Genomic DNA, 22,195 nt, shown 5'->3' on the forward strand with positions numbered 1-22,195 from the left:
AGAGATGGCTCCCGCTCAGGACCCACACATACCTCGGACACTGCCCATGTCCCACCACTAGCAACGTCCCAACCCTCACCAACAATACCTACCGGACCTTATCGAGTCCGTCACCTCCATCCTACCCCCCACAACCAGGGCCAAGGCACCTGTGCAGTCTCATCCTCCGCTGCCGGAACCCCCCCCTAGCAGCTCCCGACCAAAACCCATCTACGCCACAGTCACCAAGCAAACGACGAAACACGTACGCACCCACCCACAGCAGTATCAGACAATAAAGGCCGTAAGCAAGAGCCCCAACGACAAAATACGAGCCTCCAGAATAGTGGTAAACTTCATCACCAAACCACCGACTGCGTCAGAACGCCCGTCGTACGGACAGGAAACAAGCTTACATGACTCCTATTACTTACTGAACTGCTAGCATCATATCACATATGTTCAACACCAACATACCCCCACCCAAGTACATACGTCCGTTGCTATACTCCACAGTACCCCGGTAGAGATACACGATGATCTCTAATGTCGAGAGGTCTGTCTTAGGACCACCGCGTCTTAGTAGTAGGTTTACTTGTTGCGGTTAAGAAATGCAGAGTTCAAAAAAAAAAAAAAAAAGAAACGCGTTAACATCACATGATACTCAAACACGTCCAATTTGACCAAGCCGCCTGTTCTGGCCCTTTGCATCAACACTCGGTGGTGGCACTCCTTTTTTTAGCGCGCCAACACAATACGGCCGTTCCTCGCATCTTCGTTCTATACTGCCACCTGAATGCTGGCTCTCATCGATGGATTCCTCGGAATTTTCACCGGCATTCCAATCTCAGGTCTCTCAACGTTTTCAAGCTCTTATATGGGCGTGTCTTGACTCGGACCTGACAAGATCCGCTGTTTTCTACGCGGAGAGATATTTCGCCATTCATAATGCTACCCACGATGCTCGCCATCTCTATGCTACAGCTTTGCTTCGCGAAGGGCAGACATATTCCGCATTGGCCATCGTCAACATCGCTCGGCAGCAGCAATGTAGTGGCTGTCTTGAGCTCAAGGCGAAGTGTTGTACCGCTCTTGGACGTTATCGACAAGCGCGGGAAGCGTTGGAAGAGACATTGCAAGATCCTACATACCGACCATCAAGTGACTCTCTTAAAATTAACATTCTACCAGTCGGCTAAGCCTATGTTTATCAAGGTTCAACTGCTCCCAGAACCGCGCGTCAGTTTCCCGACGATGCAGCTTTGCATTGCAGAGCTGGCACGATGGCGTTGAAGGGGAACCTTCAGGATAAGGCAGCGATTAGTTTCCAGCAAGCACTATCACTGAATCCTTACATTTGGGAGGCGTTTGAGGGACTTTGTTCTTTAGGTGCGCTGCATTCCTTTCTCGCTCTGTTCGTAGGTTTAACTCCCTGTAGGTGTCGTTCCGGACATCGACCAACTATTTCCACCGCGGCCGATTCCCACCCGGCGAGCATTGCAAGAAGAACACATACCTCCCAAGGCGTCCATCCCTGTTGCTACCGGCGCAGCTTTTTTTACCCCAGAGGCAACTAATACAGGGAATCTATTTCGCCCGTGGAAACCAGAGCCGACCATACACACTCAGCTATTCCGAATGGGTCCGCCTGGGATACCTACGAACTCAAAGTGAGTTCCCCGCTCGTTGGTACTGGTATTAGGCCTGCAATTTACATACAGCGCTCAACCCTCCCTCGCCCCTGACACACTTCAACAACATCGACATACACGAACGCAGTCTTCAACACAGGCTTCCTCCAGCCAGACACATTTTTCCCGCCCTCTTTCATCCGCTGATGAAGCCGGTCCCGTGCCCAAGAAACTTCGCTCCACCCGACAACCCGAGTCATCAAAGCATTCTAAGTCACTGAAGCAAAATGGGGACGACCCACAGAAAAAGGCACGCGCACGCCAGGGCTTTCATTTTTCTAACCTCTTCTCATCATCGAGCCGTCGCTCTCAACAGTCATCCCGAATCAGTGCAGTGCCCGGAAAGATTGGTAGTGCCGCCTCAAATGCTACACGCCGAAGCACTCGTCTGTTAAGCGGCACCGGTACCAAACAGGTCAAGGTGTGCGGTCTTCTAGGTCATCCTTATCTCCTTCTATAGTGATATTCCGTGTTCATCAGCCTTCCACTCGTGATCGACGGCGTCAACAGACACATGGACGATCTCATTCATTCGAATCTGATAGTGAAGACGATGCATACGCTGTAGAGGTTGGGTATTCTCCTTCGCCCCCCCCCAACCCACATTCGCCTCGATCAGAACAGTCACCGTCTCCAGGTCCTTGGGCATCTGTAACTCAAGACGCATACGAAATGGAACTTGCGGATAACTATGTCTACGATACCATGCGACGTTTTGCGATTGCGACAAGAGCTCTAACATTATTCGACTCTGCAAGATGTTTAGATGAGTTAATGCAATTACCCGAAGAACACCAGAAAACACCTTGGGTGCTCTCCCTGATTGGCCGAGCTCATTATGAAAGGGCCGATTACGGTGCTGTAGTGCAATTATCTTCATACTCTGTTTCATTATCCTGACCTCTAGCCATAGGCGGAAAGAGCTTTCAAAGCACTTAGAACCTCCGATCCATATCGTTTATGGGATATGGAAGTATACTCGACGCTTCTTTGGTACCTTCAAAACCATGTCGAGTTGTCTTTTTTGGCTCAAGAACTGCTAAATATCAACCCCCGGTCGGCTCAAGCATGGATAGCGATAGGCAATCTGTTTTCTCTACAGAAGGACCGACCCCAGGCGCTGACATGCTTCAAACGAGCCGCTCAAATGGACCCGTCATGTGCTTACGCATTCACACTCAGCGGACATGAGTCGATTGATGAGGATGTTGACAAGGCGAATCAATTTTTTTCAGTCTGCTTTACGTGTCGATCCTCGCCACTACAACGCATGGTAATCGTTTGTTTTGATTGTAGAAGCTATAGGACTAACAGATAACAACAGGTATGGATTAGGGTCTTGCTATTTGCGGATGAGCAAAATAAGACTCGCGGAATACCACTACCGAAAGGCTAACGCTATTCATCCAAACAATGCGGTCTTATTGGGATGTGTTGGGATGGTATGCCTTTATCTCGTGTCGTTTAGCGTAAACCCCGTTCTTATCCGTTATCAGGCAGTGGAACGGCGGGGCGATCGAAAGACAGCCCTTCAAATATTTAATGAAGCCATTGACATCTCACCTGAAAACGCATTGGTTCGTTATCGGAGAGCCAAAATCCTTATCTCCATGAAGAAGTATGAGGTGAGTTGTGTACGCTTTTATCTGGACATGTGTGTCTTATGCGACTGGATCCGCAGAGAGCGATTGAAGACCTAGAGTACCTTCGGAAGTCGACACCGGAAGAGTCTAACGTTGTGTTTCAGTTGGCCAGGGCATATCGTCTGGTTGGAGACGAGGTCAAGTCCGCACAGCTACTTGCGGCTGTGCGTGATATTGCGCCAAAAAGCGTCAACAAGATTAAGAAGCTGCTGGAGACAGTTAGGGACGAGATGAGTGATGACAAGATGGACGAGGGATGACGGGATAATGTTGAGCGGCTGTAGATAATAGTTGAGCAATCTGACGAAACAGCGAAACGAACCGAGTCGGCCGATTCGGCTGGGATGCCGTCGGTTCATTTGTTTGGCGCTTGAGTCACCACGAGAATTCCATATAAAGCGAGACGCGTACGTGAGTCCCCCTTTTACCTCTGCCCACCAACCATGTCTGCATAAGTCCATGTCCGACTAAGTCTTGCCCTTCCTCCTCGTTGTCCTCGCCATTGACCGTCTGGCGACCCAATAAACAAGCATGGTTAACACAGTCGTCCGTATATCTAACAACGGATCCCTACTCTTCGAACCCGAAATCGTCGACCGTATACACCCTTAATTCCATGTCTGCCTTTCCTTCAGCTCTTGTATGTATTCTCTGTTGTTCTCCAATGGAATAGAGGTGTTGACCGCGTCCAGGTATCTACTTCACACCCTCGTCTTTCGTCCATGTCATCCAAGATTTTCTCGCTCGCCCGATCCAAGTTGAATGTGTCCGTTGGGAGCAAGGACAATGTCAGCTTGCATCGATGGGTGCTAATAAAAAATTCCATTATACAGTCTTCTCACACCGCCGCTGAAGCTCCGGTCGAAATCGACTCCCCCCAGAATGACTTGGACCTCGACTCTGACAGTGACTCCAACGAAGCAATGGTCGAGCAAGATTCCTTCTTGTTTCCTGACGTTACAGAAGAATCGCGTTCCTCCGTGGGCCATTCGGAAGCTCAATGGTTAGATTGCATGTTGGAAATTGTTGACGATGACGAGGACTCGGACGACTTCAGTTCTGGCGTGCAGGTGTCTGTGTTACCTGCGGACGACGATGACGACACTATCAGTCCATTGCCTTCCCCCATGTCCTCGTCAGACGACCTCACCAACCCGGCGTATTTCGCCACACCCATGACATATTCGTATCCGTATCCTGTACCATATCCTCCCTATCATCCCCCGCTCATCTCCCCTTACCATCTTGATTCCACGGTCGACTCGTCTCTTTCGGCTCCGTATGATGATCCCCTGCCTTATTATGATCTCGACGACGTAGAAGATCTTCCCGTTCCAGATGCTATAGAAGACACCTCTGATGACGAGTCAGACGCACCGACAACACCATCATTGGACCAGTCGACTTCACTGACGCTCGACCCGGCTTCTATTCCATTACCTACGGGACGCAGCAGGCTCAGGCATCCAGATCCACGTGTGTATAGTGAAGCGGACGACTCTTTCTTCAAACCATTTGAGTTTGATGCTCTTCCATTTTCCCATGTCCTTCCTAGTTACTCCCTCCAAGAATGTTGACCATCATCATCACCGTAATCATCTTTCGCCAATGTATATAGTCATTATTTACTTGTACATGCTCTCGTTCCTCTGCCCATCTACAATATGCACCCCGTACTTCCCCTACTCCTGTTTCTCTCTCTCTCTTTTTGGCTATCCTTGTAAGTAGACATATGAAGGGTTCTTTGATTGTGACTAGTTGATTGAACAGCAAAAACGAGGACACGGCGATTACGCCTTTCTTGCCCCAGCTTCGGCCGATGCATCGCCGTCGGAGGCGGATAAGGCAGCGCTCTGTTCGCCGGAGTAAGGAACATTCTCCGAGGACCAAGCATCAAAATTGCATATAGGAAGGTACTGGACTGATGTATTGTTAAAAGCAGTAGGCCAGACATTGGACGGAGGCAATGGCACTGATACTAGGAAAGGGACTGGGGACAGATGCGGATAGATGCGGTCAGTAAGAACACGGACATCGTGTCATGAAAGGCTCACCAATTCGGCATAGATATGGAACCCTGGCTTCGAGCTTGTGAGAAGGATTACTATTGGAGCCTTAAATCTTTGCACGACATATGGGGACCGCGAAACTGCCATTCTACGTACCTCTCAACGTAATCACCGAGACGGTTGCAGATAAGGACAGCGTTTCGCACAGTGCTGTTGTCCTTGAGTATGCCTTCATGAAGCTCCATGTCGCAATGAGGCATATAAACAAGGGTAGGGCTTTCGATCGCATAGCCTTCCCTTTCCTGTGGAAAATGAACAGCATATGAATATGTGGGATGAAATGATATGAGAATTGACGTGCATTGTTCGTTGGCAATACCTTCAGTTTCTGTTCTGCAAAGAAACATAGATCTTCCTCCGTGAATACAGGATCATACAAGGAGACTCGTGAGTGGTCCTGCCAAAAAAGACTTGATATTGAAGTGGATATCTATGGTAGGTACACACACTATGTTGAGGGATTTACAGATAAGAAGCAGAAAGGCCAGCTGCGCCCGGCTATTTGGAGACGAACAGGGACTTCCGAGGCCAAGGCATAATACGTCAGGACATCCGTTGTTGTGTATGGCGCCAGACGACTCCCGCACAATTTCTAGCAAATAATGGTCGGTAAAGACGAAAGGATGGGGGAGAAACGATTCCATACGGATGGCAGCAGCTGTCCACGGGTCGTTTTGAAGATCTTGTTTGGTGCGCTCAACAAGATCGGAGACGGACGGTCTGTCCCTGCGAGGCCTGTTTTTTCGCTTCCTTTGTGATGACACTGCAATAAATTCCGAAGAAGAGCCGGGGGGTGTTGTCTGGCTCGACATGGTCGTAGTACAAGCGTGACCGTGGCAAGGCTGCCGTAGCCAGGCCGAAGGCGAAACATGACCAAATACGAAACGACCTGGTTCGAAAGTTTCGGCTAGAAAATTTGACTTTGAATAATTGATCGCTGCAGTTCTCAAAATTGTATAGGCCCCGATGACCCGCTGTATAGAATCGCTTCCTCAGTCGAGAAGGTCTGGATGGGCCGGGGAATTGTATGTCTTCTATGAAAGGAGTACCTCCAAGAAATAAGATATCCTACAATGGAAATCCATCAGAAACAAGTATCCATACGGCTACAAGCTCTTCTGCGCCCAGAGGTCGTCGCCGAGGTAGGTAACAGTCTCCACACCAACGCCTTTATTCACTTTCCGCATCTCTTCAGTGTCCAGTTTCGTGATGCCGACCCCCACCGCGTGCTCCTTGCCCTCCGCAAAGATCGCAACCGGGGTCCCTGCAGGCAAGGCCTCATCTGCAGGGGGTAGATAACCACCTGCGGACGTGAGTCCGGGGCACATCATATGGGCTCCGGCCAGCAGAAACCGGATCGCCCCACGATCGACCTTGACCTTGGGCAAGATATACGGGTCTGCAAGGCACATTTCTTAGTTCCCCATGAAGTGACTATCCCACCTGCGTCACATACATTTATGAAGGATCCTTAGTGTTGGGTACAGTGGGCCATCAAAGTGCTGGAACAGAAGAGGCTCCCCGTGTACTGTGTAGATCGAAATATGTTCTCTGCTAACATACGCCGTCTTAGCTTTTTCTTCTCTCACAAAGTTAAAAAGACATGTACCATTTAACGTGTATCAGTCCCTCCTTCTTTGGCCATATAGCCTCCAGCGTTTCAGGTTCAATCTTCCACTGCGACAGCACAGTTCCGCGAATCGCCCTCTGCACTGATGACTTTACAGGTGTGTGGCCAGCGACATCGGATGACGGAGAGAATCTTTGGATTTTGGATCAGCCTTGGATGTCAGGAGCGATTCGAAAGACTTGCTTTTTGAACATGATCTTGGAATCGCGAATTTAGAGGGATGAAAGTACGTGACAGGGACTGATTGATGACGCAATGATCTTGAACTGTCAGCGTTGATCGCAAACAGTGAGCTTGTTCGACAGTTGTAGTTGAATCAAGTTCGTCGAACTTGGAAAACTTGTAGCATGCTGTATCGATACCTATCGATACATGCATTTTCATCGAGAAGCAGGAGCAGGGTTTGCCGATTGAAAGGAGATAACTGTCCATAACAAAAGATACCGTCATCTTCTTGCGATGAACATGGTCCCGGAACGCAGACCTAATCAATACGGCATGTCTTGCCAGCCTATCGGTCCCACAAACAACTCTTGAGAAGGACGTATTTATTTAGCAACCAACCGATAGCCAGCACGTATTGGTTCGCGGCTCCTTTTCCTCGTTCCTCGTTCCTTGCCGCAGGCTGCCAACGCATAATAATGGCTCACGTTTCCTTAGTTCGGCGGCGTTCACTTTCGGATCATCCTGCGAGCGCTTGTAAGATGGCATGATACACGCACTTGCATGATTCGCCACGGACATTGAACACATATTATGCGATATCTGTAGCCGCGCACAGTAATTCTTTTGAGTATCGACGAAAATATTAATCCTGAGATCCGGGTAACAAGATATTCCCGGGTACTAGTTGGAATTGCGGAGTACTCTGGAAATAGATTGAGGTACGTACCACTTAAACAATTTCCTTTCAAGTAGTTAGTAGCACTGGCCCACACGAGGCCAAAAAGGACAAAGACAATAACAATCAAATTCCGTCAGATACTCACTATCTCGTGTCACACGCTGAGCTCCAACTACGCGATGACAGTTCCTGGGCTGGTCAGCAGATAAGGAGACACAGGAGAATGATGTGATCTTGGAGGAAATCACCTTTTCGAACCGCCTCAGAGAACCATGGCCAGACTCAGTAAAGCGCCTAGACGTGACGAAGGATAAGCTCCGATTTTCAAGTCGCGCTGATGATAAGGGACTACTCTACAGCACTGACCTACCAAGAGCAAACTAGACGCTACCCGTTTTCTGGTGATGGCCCATCTCCAGATCTGAGGATTGATGGCAGTGCCAGTAGACTGCCGAGAAGATGTGACATCTCGACATATGTTCGCGCTGTTCGCGAGATTCCGAAGATTTGGTAGGATTGTGAGCTGTTGAACTGTGATCCAACACAACAAATGACGCGCCTCTGTCAATCTTCTGACTACAATGATGTCGGCAGTGTTATGTTTATACTAGTATGCAAGCTGTACTTCAGCTGTGGTCCGTGACCCGGTCAAGCACCGTTTAACCTTTTTTGTGTAGCTGTCAATAGTCACCAGGCTGCTGCGAATCAAAGGTATCTGCAGCGGGGCCATGTAGAGAGAGCAAAATGGAGGAAGTTTGATCGATCAGGAGACTCAGCCATGTTCTTCTGAGATGAAATACATTAATGACTGGTCCCCTGCCCACCCAAGCGGAGCGCAGCAGTGATATTCCCAAGTCACCGCCTTAGCGAGACGTCGACATGGTACTATGTCTGATGACCGCCAACCTTGGGGCATAAAAACAACTCTACCTGTCAGGCGTGGTTCTCCAATAGCCGGTCTATCTTACGAATACCCACAGACGATCACGACCCCAAATGATGCCCTACATCAGCTCATACGCGTCTTCTTACTACCGGTAGCAGAAGTGCCTATCCTTCATATGGTGATAGCTACGGAATGCCTACCCAGCACTACTATAGTACTCCCATGTCGTGCAGTACCCCGTACGAATATTCGTCATCTAACTACGGTTCATCGGATGGGCCTATGCCTATGGTCGTCGCGCCTTCAAGACGCCACCATCATCACCATTATCGCTCCAGAAGCTTGGACTCGTATTGACTCCTGAGAGAGATGAAGATAAAGATTACGATGAAGCACTGTATATTTTTTCGATACTGGACATACAAAGAGGTTTTGCTAGGCTCGTTTACCAGCCGGCGTTTCGCCCACGTGGCTGCGCTATCACTTTTGGGCGAAAGCGGCTGGGCAAAACGGAAACGTTTTAGAGGGTCACGCTTTCTGTGACTTGGGACTTGGATAAATTTCACATCTTCACCGCTAGTTTTAATGGCTGTCTACTCCCCTCCCTTGCAATGCACCGTAGAGATACACATTGTATACTCTGTTTACCACTGAACCTCCCACACAGCTTATTTTTTGTGGCCTCGCCTGGAAAACATTATTCAACTGTCTGCTCTTATGATGTCATCATTTAGTCATCATTCTCTTGTCATTCTCTCATGCGGGAGAGACAGTCATCGAAGGGCAAAGTAGAGGGCTCGATAATTATGAATTAACAGAATTTAAAATAATATGTGCACAGGTATACTATGCATACTAACCCTTATTGAGGCAAACCGGAGGCAGAGGAAGTGTAATGGCTGCTGAAAATAAGCTGCAAGACAGAAATCAGTGAAATTTTTCTAAGTCCCATGTCACAGAGAGTGTGACCCTCTAAAACGTCTCAGTATTGACCAGTCTGTTCGCAAGCTCACCTCTCCTGTCAAAATCATGTCAAACCATACCAAACAACCAAACAACCGTATAAGGAATTAGCATCACGAGGTGGCAGCTTGCGAACGTCGACTGGCTAGCGAGTCTAAGGTTTTGCACGGTTGAAGAAGTGTTCGGAGTTTAAATTCTACAAATAAACCACATGATCAGTTTAGGGCAGGTCGAGTCGCGCACTAGATTCAACGCGCCTGGCTTTTTTCTCTTTACCACCAACCCCCGCAATGTCGTCGAGCCCGACCCCATCTTCCTCGTCCCTGTTTATGTCTGAAGCAGCACCCAGCACAGCACCTTCGACGCCACCTCCCGATGAAATGGAGGACGTCGATGTAAGTGATTCAGTTGTGGAACCGCGTTCCTGGACGCTCATATTCGAATTAGACATCAGTGAAGCCAATACCTCTGGAGGACGCGGAAACAGCTAAGAAGTATTCTGAGCTCAATCGCGTATTGCAAAAATCCGCCATGTATTCCAAAATTCTGCACGAGAGGCTCCTTGAGACCAAGGCTGCGCAGAAGAAGATTGCTGAAGAGAAGGCTGAACGAAGGGACGCTGCTGCGAAGAAAGGAAGGAAGAGGCTACGTGTTGATGTGGATGACGATGCTATATCTGCGAAAAAGATGAAAATGGATGATGGTAGCGCTGAAGCATCCGAGATCGACGACGAGACAATGCTCTTTCCTCAGCCATCACTTATCACTGGTGCGAAGCTGAAAGGCTACCAGCTAGAAGGTCTTCATTGGATGGTGTCGTTACATCAGAACGGGATTTCTGGTATCCTTGGTGTGTAGCGGTCTGCTATCCTGCCACTAAAACATGCTAACGAACCCCTTCAAGCCGATGAGATGGGCCTAGGAAAAGTCAGTTTCCCTTATTTTTATGGGAATCATGCTAAATTCTCTATCAGACCCTTCAAACGATTGCATTTAGTGCTTACCTTCGGGAAAATGAAGTGTCTCAGGCATTTCTTGTTGTCTGTCCTCTCAGCGTATTGCACAATTGGGTGGAGGAGTATGCCAAGTTCGCTCCTGAGGTATGTAGGCCGTCTCCTTGAAAAGGACAGTGCTAAGTTATGGTCGTAGATTCCCGTGTGCATGTACCATGGAACACCTGAAGAACGCGCTGAATTGAGGCGCACCGTCCTGGCTACCATTCCTCGTTCCAAACAAGCCAGTTCTACTCCAAACACCACATCCACTAGCAAAGCCAAACCAAAAGTCAAGGCGAAGAAAGGTCGAGGTCGTAAAACCAGGGTCGTCACCGACGAAGAGGAGGGAGAAGCATCTTCACCCATCTCATTCCCTGTTGTTGTCACCACTTATGAGATGATCATGAAGGACCGTGTCCACCTTGCGGACTACAACTGGGGCTATATCGTTGTTGATGAGGGTCACCGGTTGAAGAACCTCAACAGCAAGCTCATGCGTGAGATCAAGAAATACAACAATGCCAGTCGAATGATATTGACGGGGACGCCTTTGCACGTAAGTCATCTTCGGTTGTGGTGATTCCATGCACTTATAAGGACATTGAAGAATAACCTCTCAGAACTCTGGGCCCTCTTAAATTTCGTTCTTCCTGAAATCTTCACCAACGTAGACGACTTCGAGGAATGGTATGAAAACTTCTCTATTGCCAACGTTTTCATGACTTGAGATGTACTTAGGTTTAATTTGCCGACGATGCAAACGACACTTGGTTCTGAACGGTCGTCGGAAATCATTGATGCTCTTCATGCCATTCTGAAACCATTCCTGCTCCGCCGACTCAAGGCCGACGTAGAGGCGAACCTGCCGCCAAAAAAGGAATATGTTCTATATGCGCCGTTGAGTGTTACCCAACGTGAGACGTACAACAAAGTTCTGGATGGTAGTCTTCGTGCATACCTGATCGGACAAGAAGATGCACAGAACAAATCTGTACCTGCGGTAGACCCTGATGAACCGAGACAGCTACGCAAGAAGAAAGACGGAAGAAAAAGTTATTCAGTTGACGGGGATGATGACGACTACTTTGCCATGCTTGAACAAGGAGAGGTCGACAAGAGAGGTGTCAAAGTCAAGGAACAGTCTCAAAATATCGAGGCTTTGAGCATAGAGCATCAACTACGAGCTGCCAGTGGGTTTTCTCTCCCTCCCTCACTGCTGTCAGTCTTAACATATCTCCAGCGAAACACGTCAACAATATGAGACTTCAAAATACCGTTATGCAATTGCGCAAAGTTTGCTCGCATCCTTTCCTCTTCGAATGGCCTTTGGACCCCAAGACACATCAACCTGCATTAGACAATAGAGTTGTAGACACGAGCGGCAAGATGATGGTTCTGGACCGTCTTCTTGACGAGCTTTTCAGAAGAAAGCATAAAGTTCTGCTATTCAGCCAGTTCACGACCATGCTAGATATCATAGATGTAAGTTATACGATTTTTAGCGGTGCTCTTCTGATGTAGCTGTGTAGGATTGGGCCCGTGAAATGAAAGGATGGAATATATGCCGCATCGACGGGTCGACGGCCCCAATGGATCGTCGAGAGCAGATGAATCTGTTCCAGAACAGCGGTGATGCGCCCGGTGCGCCTCACCTGTTTCTCCTCAGTACGCGTGCGGGAGGATTGGGCATCAATCTCACGGCTGCAGATACGGTCATCTTCTATGATCAAGATTGGGTATGTCATGTCTACTCAGCTCGCGTCAGACGCTGAAGCCACTGTTCTCTAGAATCCACAAATGGATGCCCAGGCTCAAGACAGAGCGCATCGAATTGGTCAGACGAAGCCTGTTCTGATTTTCCGGATTGTTACGGCACATACTATCGAGACGAAGATCATGCAAAAGGCTACTGAGAAGAAGAAACTTGAAGCTTTGGTTATCGCCAAGGGTAGGTTGTTTCAGTTTCTGGTGCTCGTGTTCTCATTTCTGTCGACAGGCAAGTTCAAGGCGCCTACTGCTGCTGCACGTCGAGGCAAGCCTGAGACGATGGTAGAGATGGCTGCGTCACTTCTCAGGCTTGAAGGCGAGAAAATTGACGTCGTCCCGGAGACGGTGGAGGGCAAGGCAAATGTTATCAGTGATCATGACCTCGACGCTTTGCTGGACCGCTCACCGAAGGTATTTGCTGATAGAGGACAAGGCTGGACTCATGAGAAGGAAGGAAAGAAGGCCGCATTTGCAGTTTACGAGGCTCCGCAGAACGAAGGAAACGATGCATTGGTGAAGATGCTTAGTGAGGATATAGAGTAGATTTGATTTTTGGGTCATTTTGGGTAACATATTTGTATCTATAGCTTTGTTTATATCATTTGCTGTATGCTAGGGTCTCTGTTAATATACGATGAAAATATATCAATACTCTTACCCAAATGAGCATTCCGGCATTTTGTTTGACTGTTCGACCGTTGAAAACAAACCGATCCACCAAACGTAGTGTACAGATAATTGAGTATCATTCTACAACTAAGTTTGTCGTTTAGTGTTACATGCGTTACAATCGAAAGCAACCAGAGCCAGCAGGCACAGTAGACAAGAGAATTATAAAGGGAGTTTACGAAAACGGAGTAAAATAAGTAGATGAATAGAAGTGACACCAGTATAGCCCATGTTAAATATCTTCGTCCTTGTCCTCTAGTTGTGAAGGCTTGATCATGCCAGGGATACGCATGTGCATTTGTCGTTCTTCTTCCGCTCTCTTCTGGGTCTCTGCCTCTCGCTCTTCGAGGAAGAGCTCTGCATTATCGCTATTGGAGAATTCCTTGAGCTGTATAAGGAAATCTCGTAGTGCTCCCTTGAATCGGTTAAGATCACTGTGATATTCGCCGAGGCTCGTAACAAAAGTCTGCACTTGAATTCTACAGACAAAGTGGTGAATAGAAGATCCATCGCCACGGTAGGTCGACTTACTGTGGTACATGGGGGAAAGCTGACCGCAGCAAATTGATACAATATTCACGTAGACCCAAAGCGTTGGTCGCGCTGGGATTAGTCAACTGCGACGGATCGAAGAGTGGAGCTTGGATGATGTTGAGCTCAACAAGCTGGAACAGTCGCGCAAGTAGGATTGTCTGGAGCTTGAATCCACTTTTATGATCAGTGTCCGTCAAGACAAAGAAGATGTCTTGGACGACACTCAGGAAGTATTGCTGGAAGAAGGCTTGACTGACCGCAGGATCTGCGGCACCGGCGAAGTTGTTTATAACTTCGAGGCATACTGAAGGATAGCCTCAGTCACTCCGAGCCTTATTAAGACAGAAAGCAACGTACGGTTTAGCCCAAGGTCGGATATATCACGCATAGTGTGCTTAATAGCCCAATTAATGCTATCCATGAATAATTTAAATTGAGTTGGTGGTATACTGAGAAGTGCTGTTCAAGGACGAAGCGTCAGCCTAAGATCAAACTACTCGACCGTCCACGTACCAGGGAAACAATTGAGATTAATCGTCCGCAAAAGTTTGAAGAAACTGGAGCGATGTTCAGGATATTCGGAAAAGTCTTGATTGATCATATTTAAAGTCGGTTCAAACACAGCGTCCAATATGGCAGGCACTTGTGGTGTTAGCAATGGCTAGATTCGCATTAGCATACGCAGACGTGAAGTAAAGACAAGGTACGTACCCCCAGACGAGCAGTGATCGTATTCATGACATTCAAGACTTCAGCGTCTCGTGCTGCTGGAACATTGCGGTTGTAGTCACCAAGAATGGAATCCAACAGTGGAGGAATGAAGCTGCTGTTAACGGACTCGAGATCTTCTGCCTTCCTGATGTACGTCTCCATAAGCTTCAAGATTTCCTTCTTTACGGTTCTCAGTTGTCGTATTTTTGGTGTTTTGGTGGCAAGGGGTCCTGCGATTTGCATCAGTACAAACAAAACACCCCGTGATGCTCAGATAGATACCTTCTTTCGCGATGGTCTCGCTGATGATACCGCTGACGGCTTTATACAAGCCAAGCATGTCGAGGAAGATACGACCAACTTGGGGCAGATAGAAGCTCCCAATAGACGTACACGCCGAAACGTTCGTTTTCAGTACGTTGGCCAGAATTTTGATGTTGTCGCTGCTCGCCAGCACATCCATGCTTTGCGAAGCTTGAGCCATGAGCGAATCCCACTAATGATGATGGTGTAAGTCTAGTCTTTATAGGGTGAGTAATATGGACCCACAGCATTGTTAGGGAGCTCCATGAGTTTCGCGATCAACTTCTCTTGCTGAGGCTTGTTGGGCTGCGCAGAAATCATGTATCCGACAGCCTCGTAGAAAGTGTGAACTTGCTGGGGTGAAAGATCAACGGTATTCCGATGCAAAAGGCGTAATATCTCGTCCACAAAAGGCTCTGACTCTCCAGACTGCTGCATGACGAAATGGCGTCGGCATTTCTGTGCAATTTTGATAAAAGTATCGCAAGCCATGTCTTGGACACCTACAGATAGTGCTGAGAATAGCAGACTTGCAATGTAAATCTTTTACTTACCTTCATGACTTTCGTGCATGAACTCGAAAAGCTTGTTGACTACTGTCTTCAAGAACTTCCAATGTGCCTTCAAAAATCTAGGATACTGTCCGACGATGTACATAATGTCAGATGCGACGACCGCCTTGTTGTCCTTCCCTCGCTTGATTTCACAGAGACCGAGAAGGTCCTTGATGACGGTAACCAAAAAGCGCTTCTCCGTTTCCTCGTCTGCAACGAGGGTCAGAAAGAGAGATGGATGTCATGTGGACCAGCACTTACTCATTGCTCCAGAGATAGAGCCAATAGCCCAACACAGTGTATTGAGGTTCTGCCAAGACCACTCGGAGCCGTCCACTTGTTTTGCGAGTTTTTCCGTCAAGATGGTCTCCGTATCCAAGACATCAAGATGGGTAAGGTAAACGAGGAGTTCCCGCATAGATTTGTACAAGACGATAGTATCGCTCTCTTTCATAAATTCGCGGACGATTTCACCTTCTTCGTTTTCGACGATAAGAACCTATTTCATGTATATAAATTGAAAGAATTTCAAGGATGGAGTGAGGATTACCTACCTCTTCGGGCTTGACCATGCGTTCAATAACCACTAGTCGTAGATTCGAAAGAACATCACTGTATATATTCTTTCTCATAGGCATTCCTCCTAACATGCCTTGACCATTCGTCCCACCCAGATTCAACCCCATTAACAGCCCAGAGTCCCCAATCGGAAGGTTTTGCAGCTCGTCATAAAGCTCCGCGACGAGCTTCAGCCAATATTCGAGGCAGATTTTGAATATCTCGCGTTCATCTACCTGGGAAACCTTGACCATGTACAAGTGGGCATTAAGAAGAACGTCACGGTTCTGCTCTCCCTCGATGGCGCGTACGTGATTAGAGAGGAAGTTGGCGAGAAATAGGGACAGATTTAGGACGAGTTCCTGACTTGAATCTCCGGAGTTAGCGTATGCTTGAGCGATGTTTGTACTTGGAGGTATCATCCGATTCACAGATGTCATGACCATGGCAAAGAGAATGACAAATTTGGGGTCATATTCCGGTCCGACATTGAGCGCAGCTATTTCCGCGAGACATTTGAGGGTGACATTGCGAAACTCCGGCGTCTCCAGGAACTATAACATAGCATCAGTACCAAGTTAATTGATAGGTAAGCTTGCACGGACGCGGGTCAAAAGTAGATCAATGACTTTCGTCTCGAAGATATATCCGAGGGGTATCCAATTGAGGAATCTGAGCAGGGTCTCCAGAGTCGCTTTTACGAGAGACGTCTTGTTGGCTTCCTCCAGTACTTCAGAGCAAAGCTTGAAGATCTCAGAGAATTCGCCACACATTTGATTTTTCAGATTCTTTATCTTCGTCTGCGTCATCTGTTCCGCCGAGAAATCGAAAATCTCCTCCGAAAGTAGCTTCAGAATGACCATATTGTTTTCACAAAGCGAAAGGCTTGTCTTTGAGGATTCTACGAGTTCCGAAATGAACGTTGGCCAATTATGCGGCCACTCTTGTTTGAGAATCTGACAGCCGGTTAAGAACGAATGAAACATAGGCAACTATGACATACCTGCACTAGCGCAAGGTTGAGCTTATTGACATACGTCTTCTCTTTCCTAGCCAGCGTTTCATCAGACGCCACACCAACGTTGATTTGAACGATAAAATTCCTGATGCCTAGCGATAAGACGAACGAACGTAAGTTGTGCAGCTAAGACAAGATAGTTCGTTATAGGACCTTGTCTTTGTTCTTCGGGCAAGGTCTTCCACCTCGTAGTGATCAGCTTCTCGAGAATTTGAAGACCGATATACTAGGATACAGTCAATGAAGACACGCCTCGAGGTAGAATGCACGAACTTTCGTTTGAGGATGGGATGATGACTCTAGTATGTTCGGAACTCGTACCCAAGCGTCTGGATGTTCTTGGAATTGGGTCAGGATCTGTTGAGCCATTTGTTGCTGTGGAATTTAATGTGCTTTAGAACCTATCTGACAAAACTGTAGAGCACCGTACCTCTGCCCCGGAGCCAGTGTAGAAGGCCATAACGACCCGGTCCATTAGGGCTACATCGAACTCTTTATCGAAGTCGAGAATGCCCTACAAGCCCAGCGATAAGGTATCCGGAAAGATCAGACAAAAGCCACGTACCTCCATAGTGGTAATGAAAAGAAAATCAAAGGTACAGCCTGAGTTCTGGTCGATTATCAAAGGTGCTAGATCGGCTGAATAATCAGCCAAATAAGTGCAACAAGCTGTTCCACCAATCGAAAAAGCCTGCAAATATAATTAAGGGTTCCGAAATAATGATAATTGCGGTGTGGTACTGGTAAGGTATTGGTATGCTACGAGGGCTGAAGCGATATGTGGGGTGATTTCAAGTAGAGATAACGGCAACGAAGTAAAGAAAATAATGATCCTATCCGGCAAGTCTCCGGCTGTCCTTGTCTCGTTTCCCTGCCGCAGAACTACTTGCTCGAACATTGGAGCCGAATGTTGCAAAACTATGATTAGATTCGTCGGCCCACTCAGTTCCAGTCTTGGACGCTGTTGTGGATAAAGATGACCCAGACATCATGCTCTGCAGAATCTCTTCGACGTCATTTGTGGAAGGCTGGTCAAGGGTGTCTGGCCCAAACGACATGTTTTGCTCGAAGATTTCGTTATCGCGTATTTGGTCGACTTCGCAGCGAAGATTGTGCAGAATTCGTTCATACAAAGCTAAGATCAAACAGCATGATGTGAATCAAAGATCTACCACGACGACTAGACACACTTACATCGTTCACTGCTCGGCGTAGTTGGCCGTGCAAAGAGTACATGGCACTCAGCCTTTTCTTCGTCAACTCTCTGTTTTCCTAGGCCAATCTTTGCTTCCCATTTCCGTTCGAAAGCTGCCTGAGATAATTCACCATCAGAAGCCGACGTCTGATCGTGACATGTAGAGCCTATTGAGCTGGTTGGTGAGACCGCCCGAACGCTTGTATCGTACTCCATGGAAGAGAGGGCCGATTCCCAATTTGAATTGAGCTGGTCTCTCAGAATCACGTGTTTTGTGACCGTTCGTGTCTCGGGCGCCGTTCCGTCTGGCTACCTTCTCTTCCCTCTACTCAACACGAAATGTCTATTGATATTAATGAAGCCATGTTAGTTCTAGTTCTTCTCCTTGGAAACATCTAAAAATTTTTCTAGTAAACTCATAAGAGACATGGCAACCATGATAGATCCTGACGAAGACTATCTTTCAATTGCGGAGACGAAAGAAAAGATTGCTGCCTCGAAGGCCGATAGAAAGAAAACAGCAGAGGAAGCCCATGCAGACTTCAAAGGTGAGTGGAACTCCATCCTCTGAAATTCTCGCTGCCACCGTATCTGCATAGCCCTTGCCAAGGCTCTTGACGCTGCACGAATATCATCTACACGACCGTCTTCCGTCCTCTCTGCCGATGCCCACGCGTCTGCTCTGAACGAGCTGGATGTATCCGGTCTAACTCTAGGGAAAGCCATTAGCAGCATGGAGGGCCTTGTTGTTAGTAAAGAAGCGGAACTCTCTTCTCTAAAAGAGAGAGCGAGGCAGCTTGAAGATTGTGACCCCGCCGCTGAACATAAGCGGGAGCTGGACAGTACTGCGTGAGTAGACTGTTTTAATTATTCACCTCTTCCTGTCCTCATAATATTTTGTAGTCTACGACTGAGGGTCTTCAAGGGTCTTGGATTTGAGCCCATCAATGACAATAAGGGGAATCTCTCCAAGATGTTAGTCTGTAAGTACTTCAGATTGTAACAACAACAGATTCCTGAGTCCATTTTCAGGCTCATTGACAGGTGACATCCAATGCATACAGTTTGATGGGAGACACACCGAGGTCGAATATACCGAACAGCTATGGACAGCGGCTACATCCTGATCTGTGTATCAGGATACTTATGAATGTCCAGCACATGTAGCCTCATAATGTGTATAATAGTCCGTCTAGTTTATTAGAAACCAAGACAAAAACGGAGCCATAAAAGAGCAACTTAAGTTAGATAGGACATGAGAAATGTGTTAATATCCTTATGCCTGCGTAGCGGTGTTCTCCTGCTCGAACTGTGCGACGCAATGTCAAAGTCAAGACACTGAATCTATGCTCAAGTCACTTACGTCTGGCTTAACCTTCCAGAACTTCGTGTCTTTATTTTTCTCTCCCACCTCTCGCACCTTGGCCTCGATTGCATTCTTCTTGACCTTGTGCGCCCGTAAATCTTGATATATGGCTTCGACGAGGAACGTTAAGTTGGTCGTTTGAAGTGCGTTGATCTTGGAAAGTAATAACGGTAAATGGGCCTCGGGAAACACTGTCTTTGGTAGAGGTGCCACCTTCTTTGGCACAGAATCCTTCGGAACGACAACCCATGGCTGTACGGCCACGTTGGAGGACTCCTGGGCTTTACCGGGTCGAACAGGGATCGAAGGTACAGTGAATCCATGGTCATCATGCCTGGATGCAGCAGCAAATGCCGATGGTATTTGTTGTGGCATTGAGCAAAATGTGAAAGGATTAATAGGGAATGGAGTGTCTGAAGAGATGAACTTAAACCCAATGATCAAATTTCGAACAAGACACATACCGTTGAAAAGTCTGATGCGATAAGGTTTGAACGCGTCGTATGGACATTCACCGATAACATCTTCCCAATAAGGGCCTTTTGCGTAAGGCACTAGAGGGACGACAATTTTTCTCTTCTTCGGCGGTTTGTTTTCCGTCGCTTCGGGTTTTCGTTTGGGCGCACGAGAAATGTCGGGTAGAAAAGACATCTCCCTATCCTCCAAGGGTGTTCCCGGCTCTTCGTCGTCATCGTCCACTAGCCAATCACCCATATCAGAGTCGGGATCCTCTACTTCTCCTTCGTCGTCCTCATCGTCGACAACGTCGTCCGCTTCGCCGAGTGGTTCTTCTTCCCATTCTTCGCCACTGTCGTACGCGTAATCAAATTCTAAGGTGTCTCTATGAAGCGGTGTTCGCGGCCCTATCGTTTTCGAGCTTCTTGTCCATGTTCCGAAATAACCAGGCCGCGCATCGTCGGCGAATATGAACACCTTAGCGGGGACAGTTGCGCGATCACAGAGTTTCGAGAGCAGTTCGCGGACAAGTCCTGTGTCCCCAGTTACCTCGGCTTCGGAGAGCTGAGTAACCATATCCCGAACTGAAACGGAGCTATACGCTTTAAACGGCGTAGATGTCCTACGGCGCGTCGGGGAAGGCGCGAGACCTGCAATTGAAGACAGAATATCCTGTAGACGCTCTGCTCGTTGTCAGCGAAAGTTTTTCTTTCATAATGAAGCCCGAACCTTGGGGTGTCAGTTTCTCAACTTGAACTTCAGAGGGTTTCTGACATGTAGTCGTTATTGACATTTCGTCATCGTCGTCAATGACTATAACATCGTCCTGTGAACCACGTGGACAGCGTTTTTGGAGGAACTGGTTCCATGGGGCGAGCTCGGCATCCTTCTTCAGCACAAAGGGTTTGAACATGCGATCGAAATCCGATGTCGTAGTCGACGAACTCGCGACTTGTGTCTCTGGCTTACTGCTAGTGGGAGCAGGAGCAGAAGCTTTAGGTTTGCTGAAGAAGGTCGCCATCAAAGAGCGGGACTTGTTCTGGGATTCTTTTTCTTTTTTCTCTTTCTCCGCTTTTGCAGCCTTCTTTTCTGATTTCTCCTTCTCCTAAATGATAATTCGGTGGGAAGAATGAGTTGACAGTCTAAAAAGCATACCTTTGCTGCTCTCACGGGATCCGCGGCCTTCTTGGGACGTTTGCTACTACTGCCACCGCTCTGGTTGTCCGGCTATGCGAAGATCTACATGAATTGTGGACGCAAATAGATGGAGAGGTCTTACCGGTTCCTTCGATAGTTCTCGGTCCTGCTCCGGCTGCGAACAAAGGTGAACGGCATCCTCCTGGGAGGTATTCGTGGGGAATGCTTGTAATGCGTCTCTCGCAGGAGAAATGGCAGTGGCAGCACCCTTACAACCAAGCATCGAATCCCGCTCTTGCTGTGGCAAAGCCTCAAAGAGCGTCTTCAACACCTTTTTTGCCTAAATTTCTGCTCGACAGTTGTCCGGAATATCGATTGTAGTCAACTCACCTCGACTCTCTCCGCGATTCTAGCTTCCGTTTTCTCTCGTACTGCTTTGGGCAGCCAATCTTTATATTGCTCTTTCATTTCCCATCGCCAAACACACGAAGATGAAGGAAGTTTGACTCCGGGTAACGCGTCTAAGCCGTAGTTGTTACGATTCATCGTGGACTTGATGACAGCTTCGACGGCTGCCACAGGTAGACAGGCAGATACATCTCTATCTTCATCGTCCTGAACAGGTAGTAGTTCTTGCTTGATATGTCTGGCAATAACTTGCAAGGACTTATCACTGCAAAAGGTCAGTTTGATATCAAGAGAACCAATGAAAGCTGCATACCTTTCGAATGCCAGTTTGGCAACGACAGGCTGATATTCATTGGGTATTGTGACAAGAGGGCTACCACCACTAGACATGCGATATTCCAGTAGTTCGCGAAATTTGACGATCTCTAAAGCATGATAAGGCAGAGTACGCCAGAATATAAGGGGACCGACCCTGAAGAGTCTCTGACTGCTTCTCAAGAGAGACGATCTTTTGCTTGAAAACGACCTTGTTGTTTCTAATTTCCACCGTCAAAGGCTTTTCTGTCTTCTCTGGAACATCAACACGTATGTCAGTATCATTGCAATTGCGCGTGGCCTGCCGACGCACGCGCTTCTGGATTGACTGGAGGAGCGCGATTTAGACCCAGAATTCAGGTAGGGATGCGGCAAAGTGCTCACCTGTTATTATGGTTGGTGTAGCCATCGCGTCGTTGGGTCTACAGGTCGCAGAACCCTTGAAAAGGACGCGACGGAAAAGCTGGTGTGAGAGCAAGAAAAGAGACGATAGTCACGGAGCGT

At 47.8% G+C, this 22,195-nt stretch overlaps 9 protein-coding genes across 9 annotated transcripts; 4 read left to right on the forward strand and 5 right to left on the reverse strand.

Moving 5' to 3' along the window:
• Positions 1-689: 689 nt before the first annotated feature.
• On the forward strand, positions 690-3,694 carry EV420DRAFT_1536547 (uncharacterized protein). Its single transcript, XM_060472884.1, has 10 exons — positions 690-1,140; positions 1,195-1,368; positions 1,418-1,649; positions 1,701-2,091; positions 2,151-2,531; positions 2,584-2,861; positions 2,887-2,943; positions 2,995-3,112; positions 3,167-3,295; positions 3,352-3,694. Exons 1-10 carry the CDS (start codon positions 792-794, stop codon positions 3,571-3,573), a joined length of 2,331 nt encoding a protein of 776 aa, XP_060331759.1. The 5' UTR covers positions 690-791; the 3' UTR covers positions 3,574-3,694.
• Positions 3,695-3,705: 11 nt separating this feature from the next.
• On the forward strand, positions 3,706-5,154 carry EV420DRAFT_273768 (uncharacterized protein). The gene is made up of 2 exons (XM_060481497.1): positions 3,706-3,953; positions 4,006-5,154. The coding sequence occupies exons 1-2, from the start codon at positions 3,930-3,932 to the stop codon at positions 4,888-4,890; spliced, it is 909 nt and encodes a 302-aa protein (XP_060331760.1). The 5' UTR covers positions 3,706-3,929; the 3' UTR covers positions 4,891-5,154.
• EV420DRAFT_273747 (SRR1-domain-containing protein) lies at positions 4,997-6,274 on the reverse strand. The gene is made up of 6 exons (XM_060481496.1): positions 6,029-6,274; positions 5,832-5,974; positions 5,684-5,779; positions 5,479-5,624; positions 5,368-5,417; positions 4,997-5,303 (listed from the first exon to the last, which is right to left on the reverse strand). Exons 1-6 carry the CDS (start codon positions 6,192-6,194, stop codon positions 5,104-5,106), a joined length of 801 nt encoding a protein of 266 aa, XP_060331761.1. The 5' UTR covers positions 6,195-6,274; the 3' UTR covers positions 4,997-5,103.
• A 214-nt stretch (positions 6,275-6,488) lies between these two features.
• EV420DRAFT_1268892 (PUA-like domain-containing protein) lies at positions 6,489-7,152 on the reverse strand (the record flags this gene model as incomplete). The annotated part of the gene is made up of 3 exons (XM_060467466.1): positions 6,489-6,781; positions 6,839-6,936; positions 6,992-7,152. Coding segments are annotated over 3 exons (552 nt in total), but the record flags the coding sequence as incomplete, so codon positions are not given.
• A 2,838-nt stretch (positions 7,153-9,990) lies between these two features.
• EV420DRAFT_273884 (SNF2-family ATP dependent chromatin remodeling factor snf21) lies at positions 9,991-13,127 on the forward strand. The gene is made up of 11 exons (XM_060481499.1): positions 9,991-10,100; positions 10,153-10,555; positions 10,610-10,632; positions 10,680-10,805; positions 10,855-11,256; positions 11,308-11,387; positions 11,439-11,890; positions 11,941-12,182; positions 12,230-12,436; positions 12,489-12,648; positions 12,697-13,127. The coding sequence occupies exons 1-11, from the start codon at positions 9,996-9,998 to the stop codon at positions 13,008-13,010; spliced, it is 2,514 nt and encodes an 837-aa protein (XP_060331763.1). The 5' UTR covers positions 9,991-9,995; the 3' UTR covers positions 13,011-13,127.
• Position 13,128: 1 nt separating this feature from the next.
• On the reverse strand, positions 13,129-17,434 carry EV420DRAFT_273880 (Crm1-F1). Its single transcript, XM_060481498.1, has 16 exons — positions 17,380-17,434; positions 17,245-17,328; positions 17,088-17,189; positions 16,968-17,040; positions 16,800-16,906; positions 16,402-16,752; positions 15,793-16,350; positions 15,500-15,737; positions 15,239-15,448; positions 14,931-15,187; positions 14,664-14,877; positions 14,382-14,611; positions 14,184-14,331; positions 14,028-14,129; positions 13,668-13,974; positions 13,129-13,615 (listed from the first exon to the last, which is right to left on the reverse strand). Exons 1-16 carry the CDS (start codon positions 17,383-17,385, stop codon positions 13,369-13,371), a joined length of 3,234 nt encoding a protein of 1,077 aa, XP_060331764.1. The 5' UTR covers positions 17,386-17,434; the 3' UTR covers positions 13,129-13,368.
• Positions 17,435-17,442: 8 nt separating this feature from the next.
• EV420DRAFT_1763275 (uncharacterized protein) lies at positions 17,443-18,239 on the reverse strand. Its single transcript, XM_060480738.1, has 2 exons — positions 18,009-18,239; positions 17,443-17,949 (listed from the first exon to the last, which is right to left on the reverse strand). The coding sequence occupies exons 1-2, from the start codon at positions 18,223-18,225 to the stop codon at positions 17,648-17,650; spliced, it is 519 nt and encodes a 172-aa protein (XP_060331765.1). The 5' UTR covers positions 18,226-18,239; the 3' UTR covers positions 17,443-17,647.
• Positions 18,240-18,307: 68 nt separating this feature from the next.
• On the forward strand, positions 18,308-19,323 carry EV420DRAFT_273936 (uncharacterized protein). Its single transcript, XM_060481500.1, has 5 exons — positions 18,308-18,374; positions 18,421-18,557; positions 18,609-18,858; positions 18,913-18,992; positions 19,042-19,323. Exons 1-5 carry the CDS (start codon positions 18,349-18,351, stop codon positions 19,134-19,136), a joined length of 588 nt encoding a protein of 195 aa, XP_060331766.1. The 5' UTR covers positions 18,308-18,348; the 3' UTR covers positions 19,137-19,323.
• Positions 19,042-22,184, reverse strand: EV420DRAFT_273937 (chromatin assembly factor 1 subunit A-domain-containing protein). Its single transcript, XM_060481501.1, has 11 exons — positions 22,076-22,184; positions 22,005-22,019; positions 21,848-21,946; positions 21,690-21,801; positions 21,359-21,641; positions 21,111-21,308; positions 20,987-21,058; positions 20,561-20,936; positions 19,840-20,514; positions 19,373-19,788; positions 19,042-19,318 (listed from the first exon to the last, which is right to left on the reverse strand). Exons 1-11 carry the CDS (start codon positions 22,098-22,100, stop codon positions 19,286-19,288), a joined length of 2,304 nt encoding a protein of 767 aa, XP_060331767.1. The 5' UTR covers positions 22,101-22,184; the 3' UTR covers positions 19,042-19,285.
• Positions 22,185-22,195: the final 11 nt, after the last annotated feature.

Source organism: Desarmillaria tabescens (assembly GCF_030435595.1).
Source record: "Desarmillaria tabescens strain CCBAS 213 chromosome Unknown EV420scaffold_14, whole genome shotgun sequence".
In the NCBI taxonomy this organism is placed as follows: Eukaryota; Fungi; Basidiomycota; class Agaricomycetes; order Agaricales; family Physalacriaceae; genus Desarmillaria; species Desarmillaria tabescens.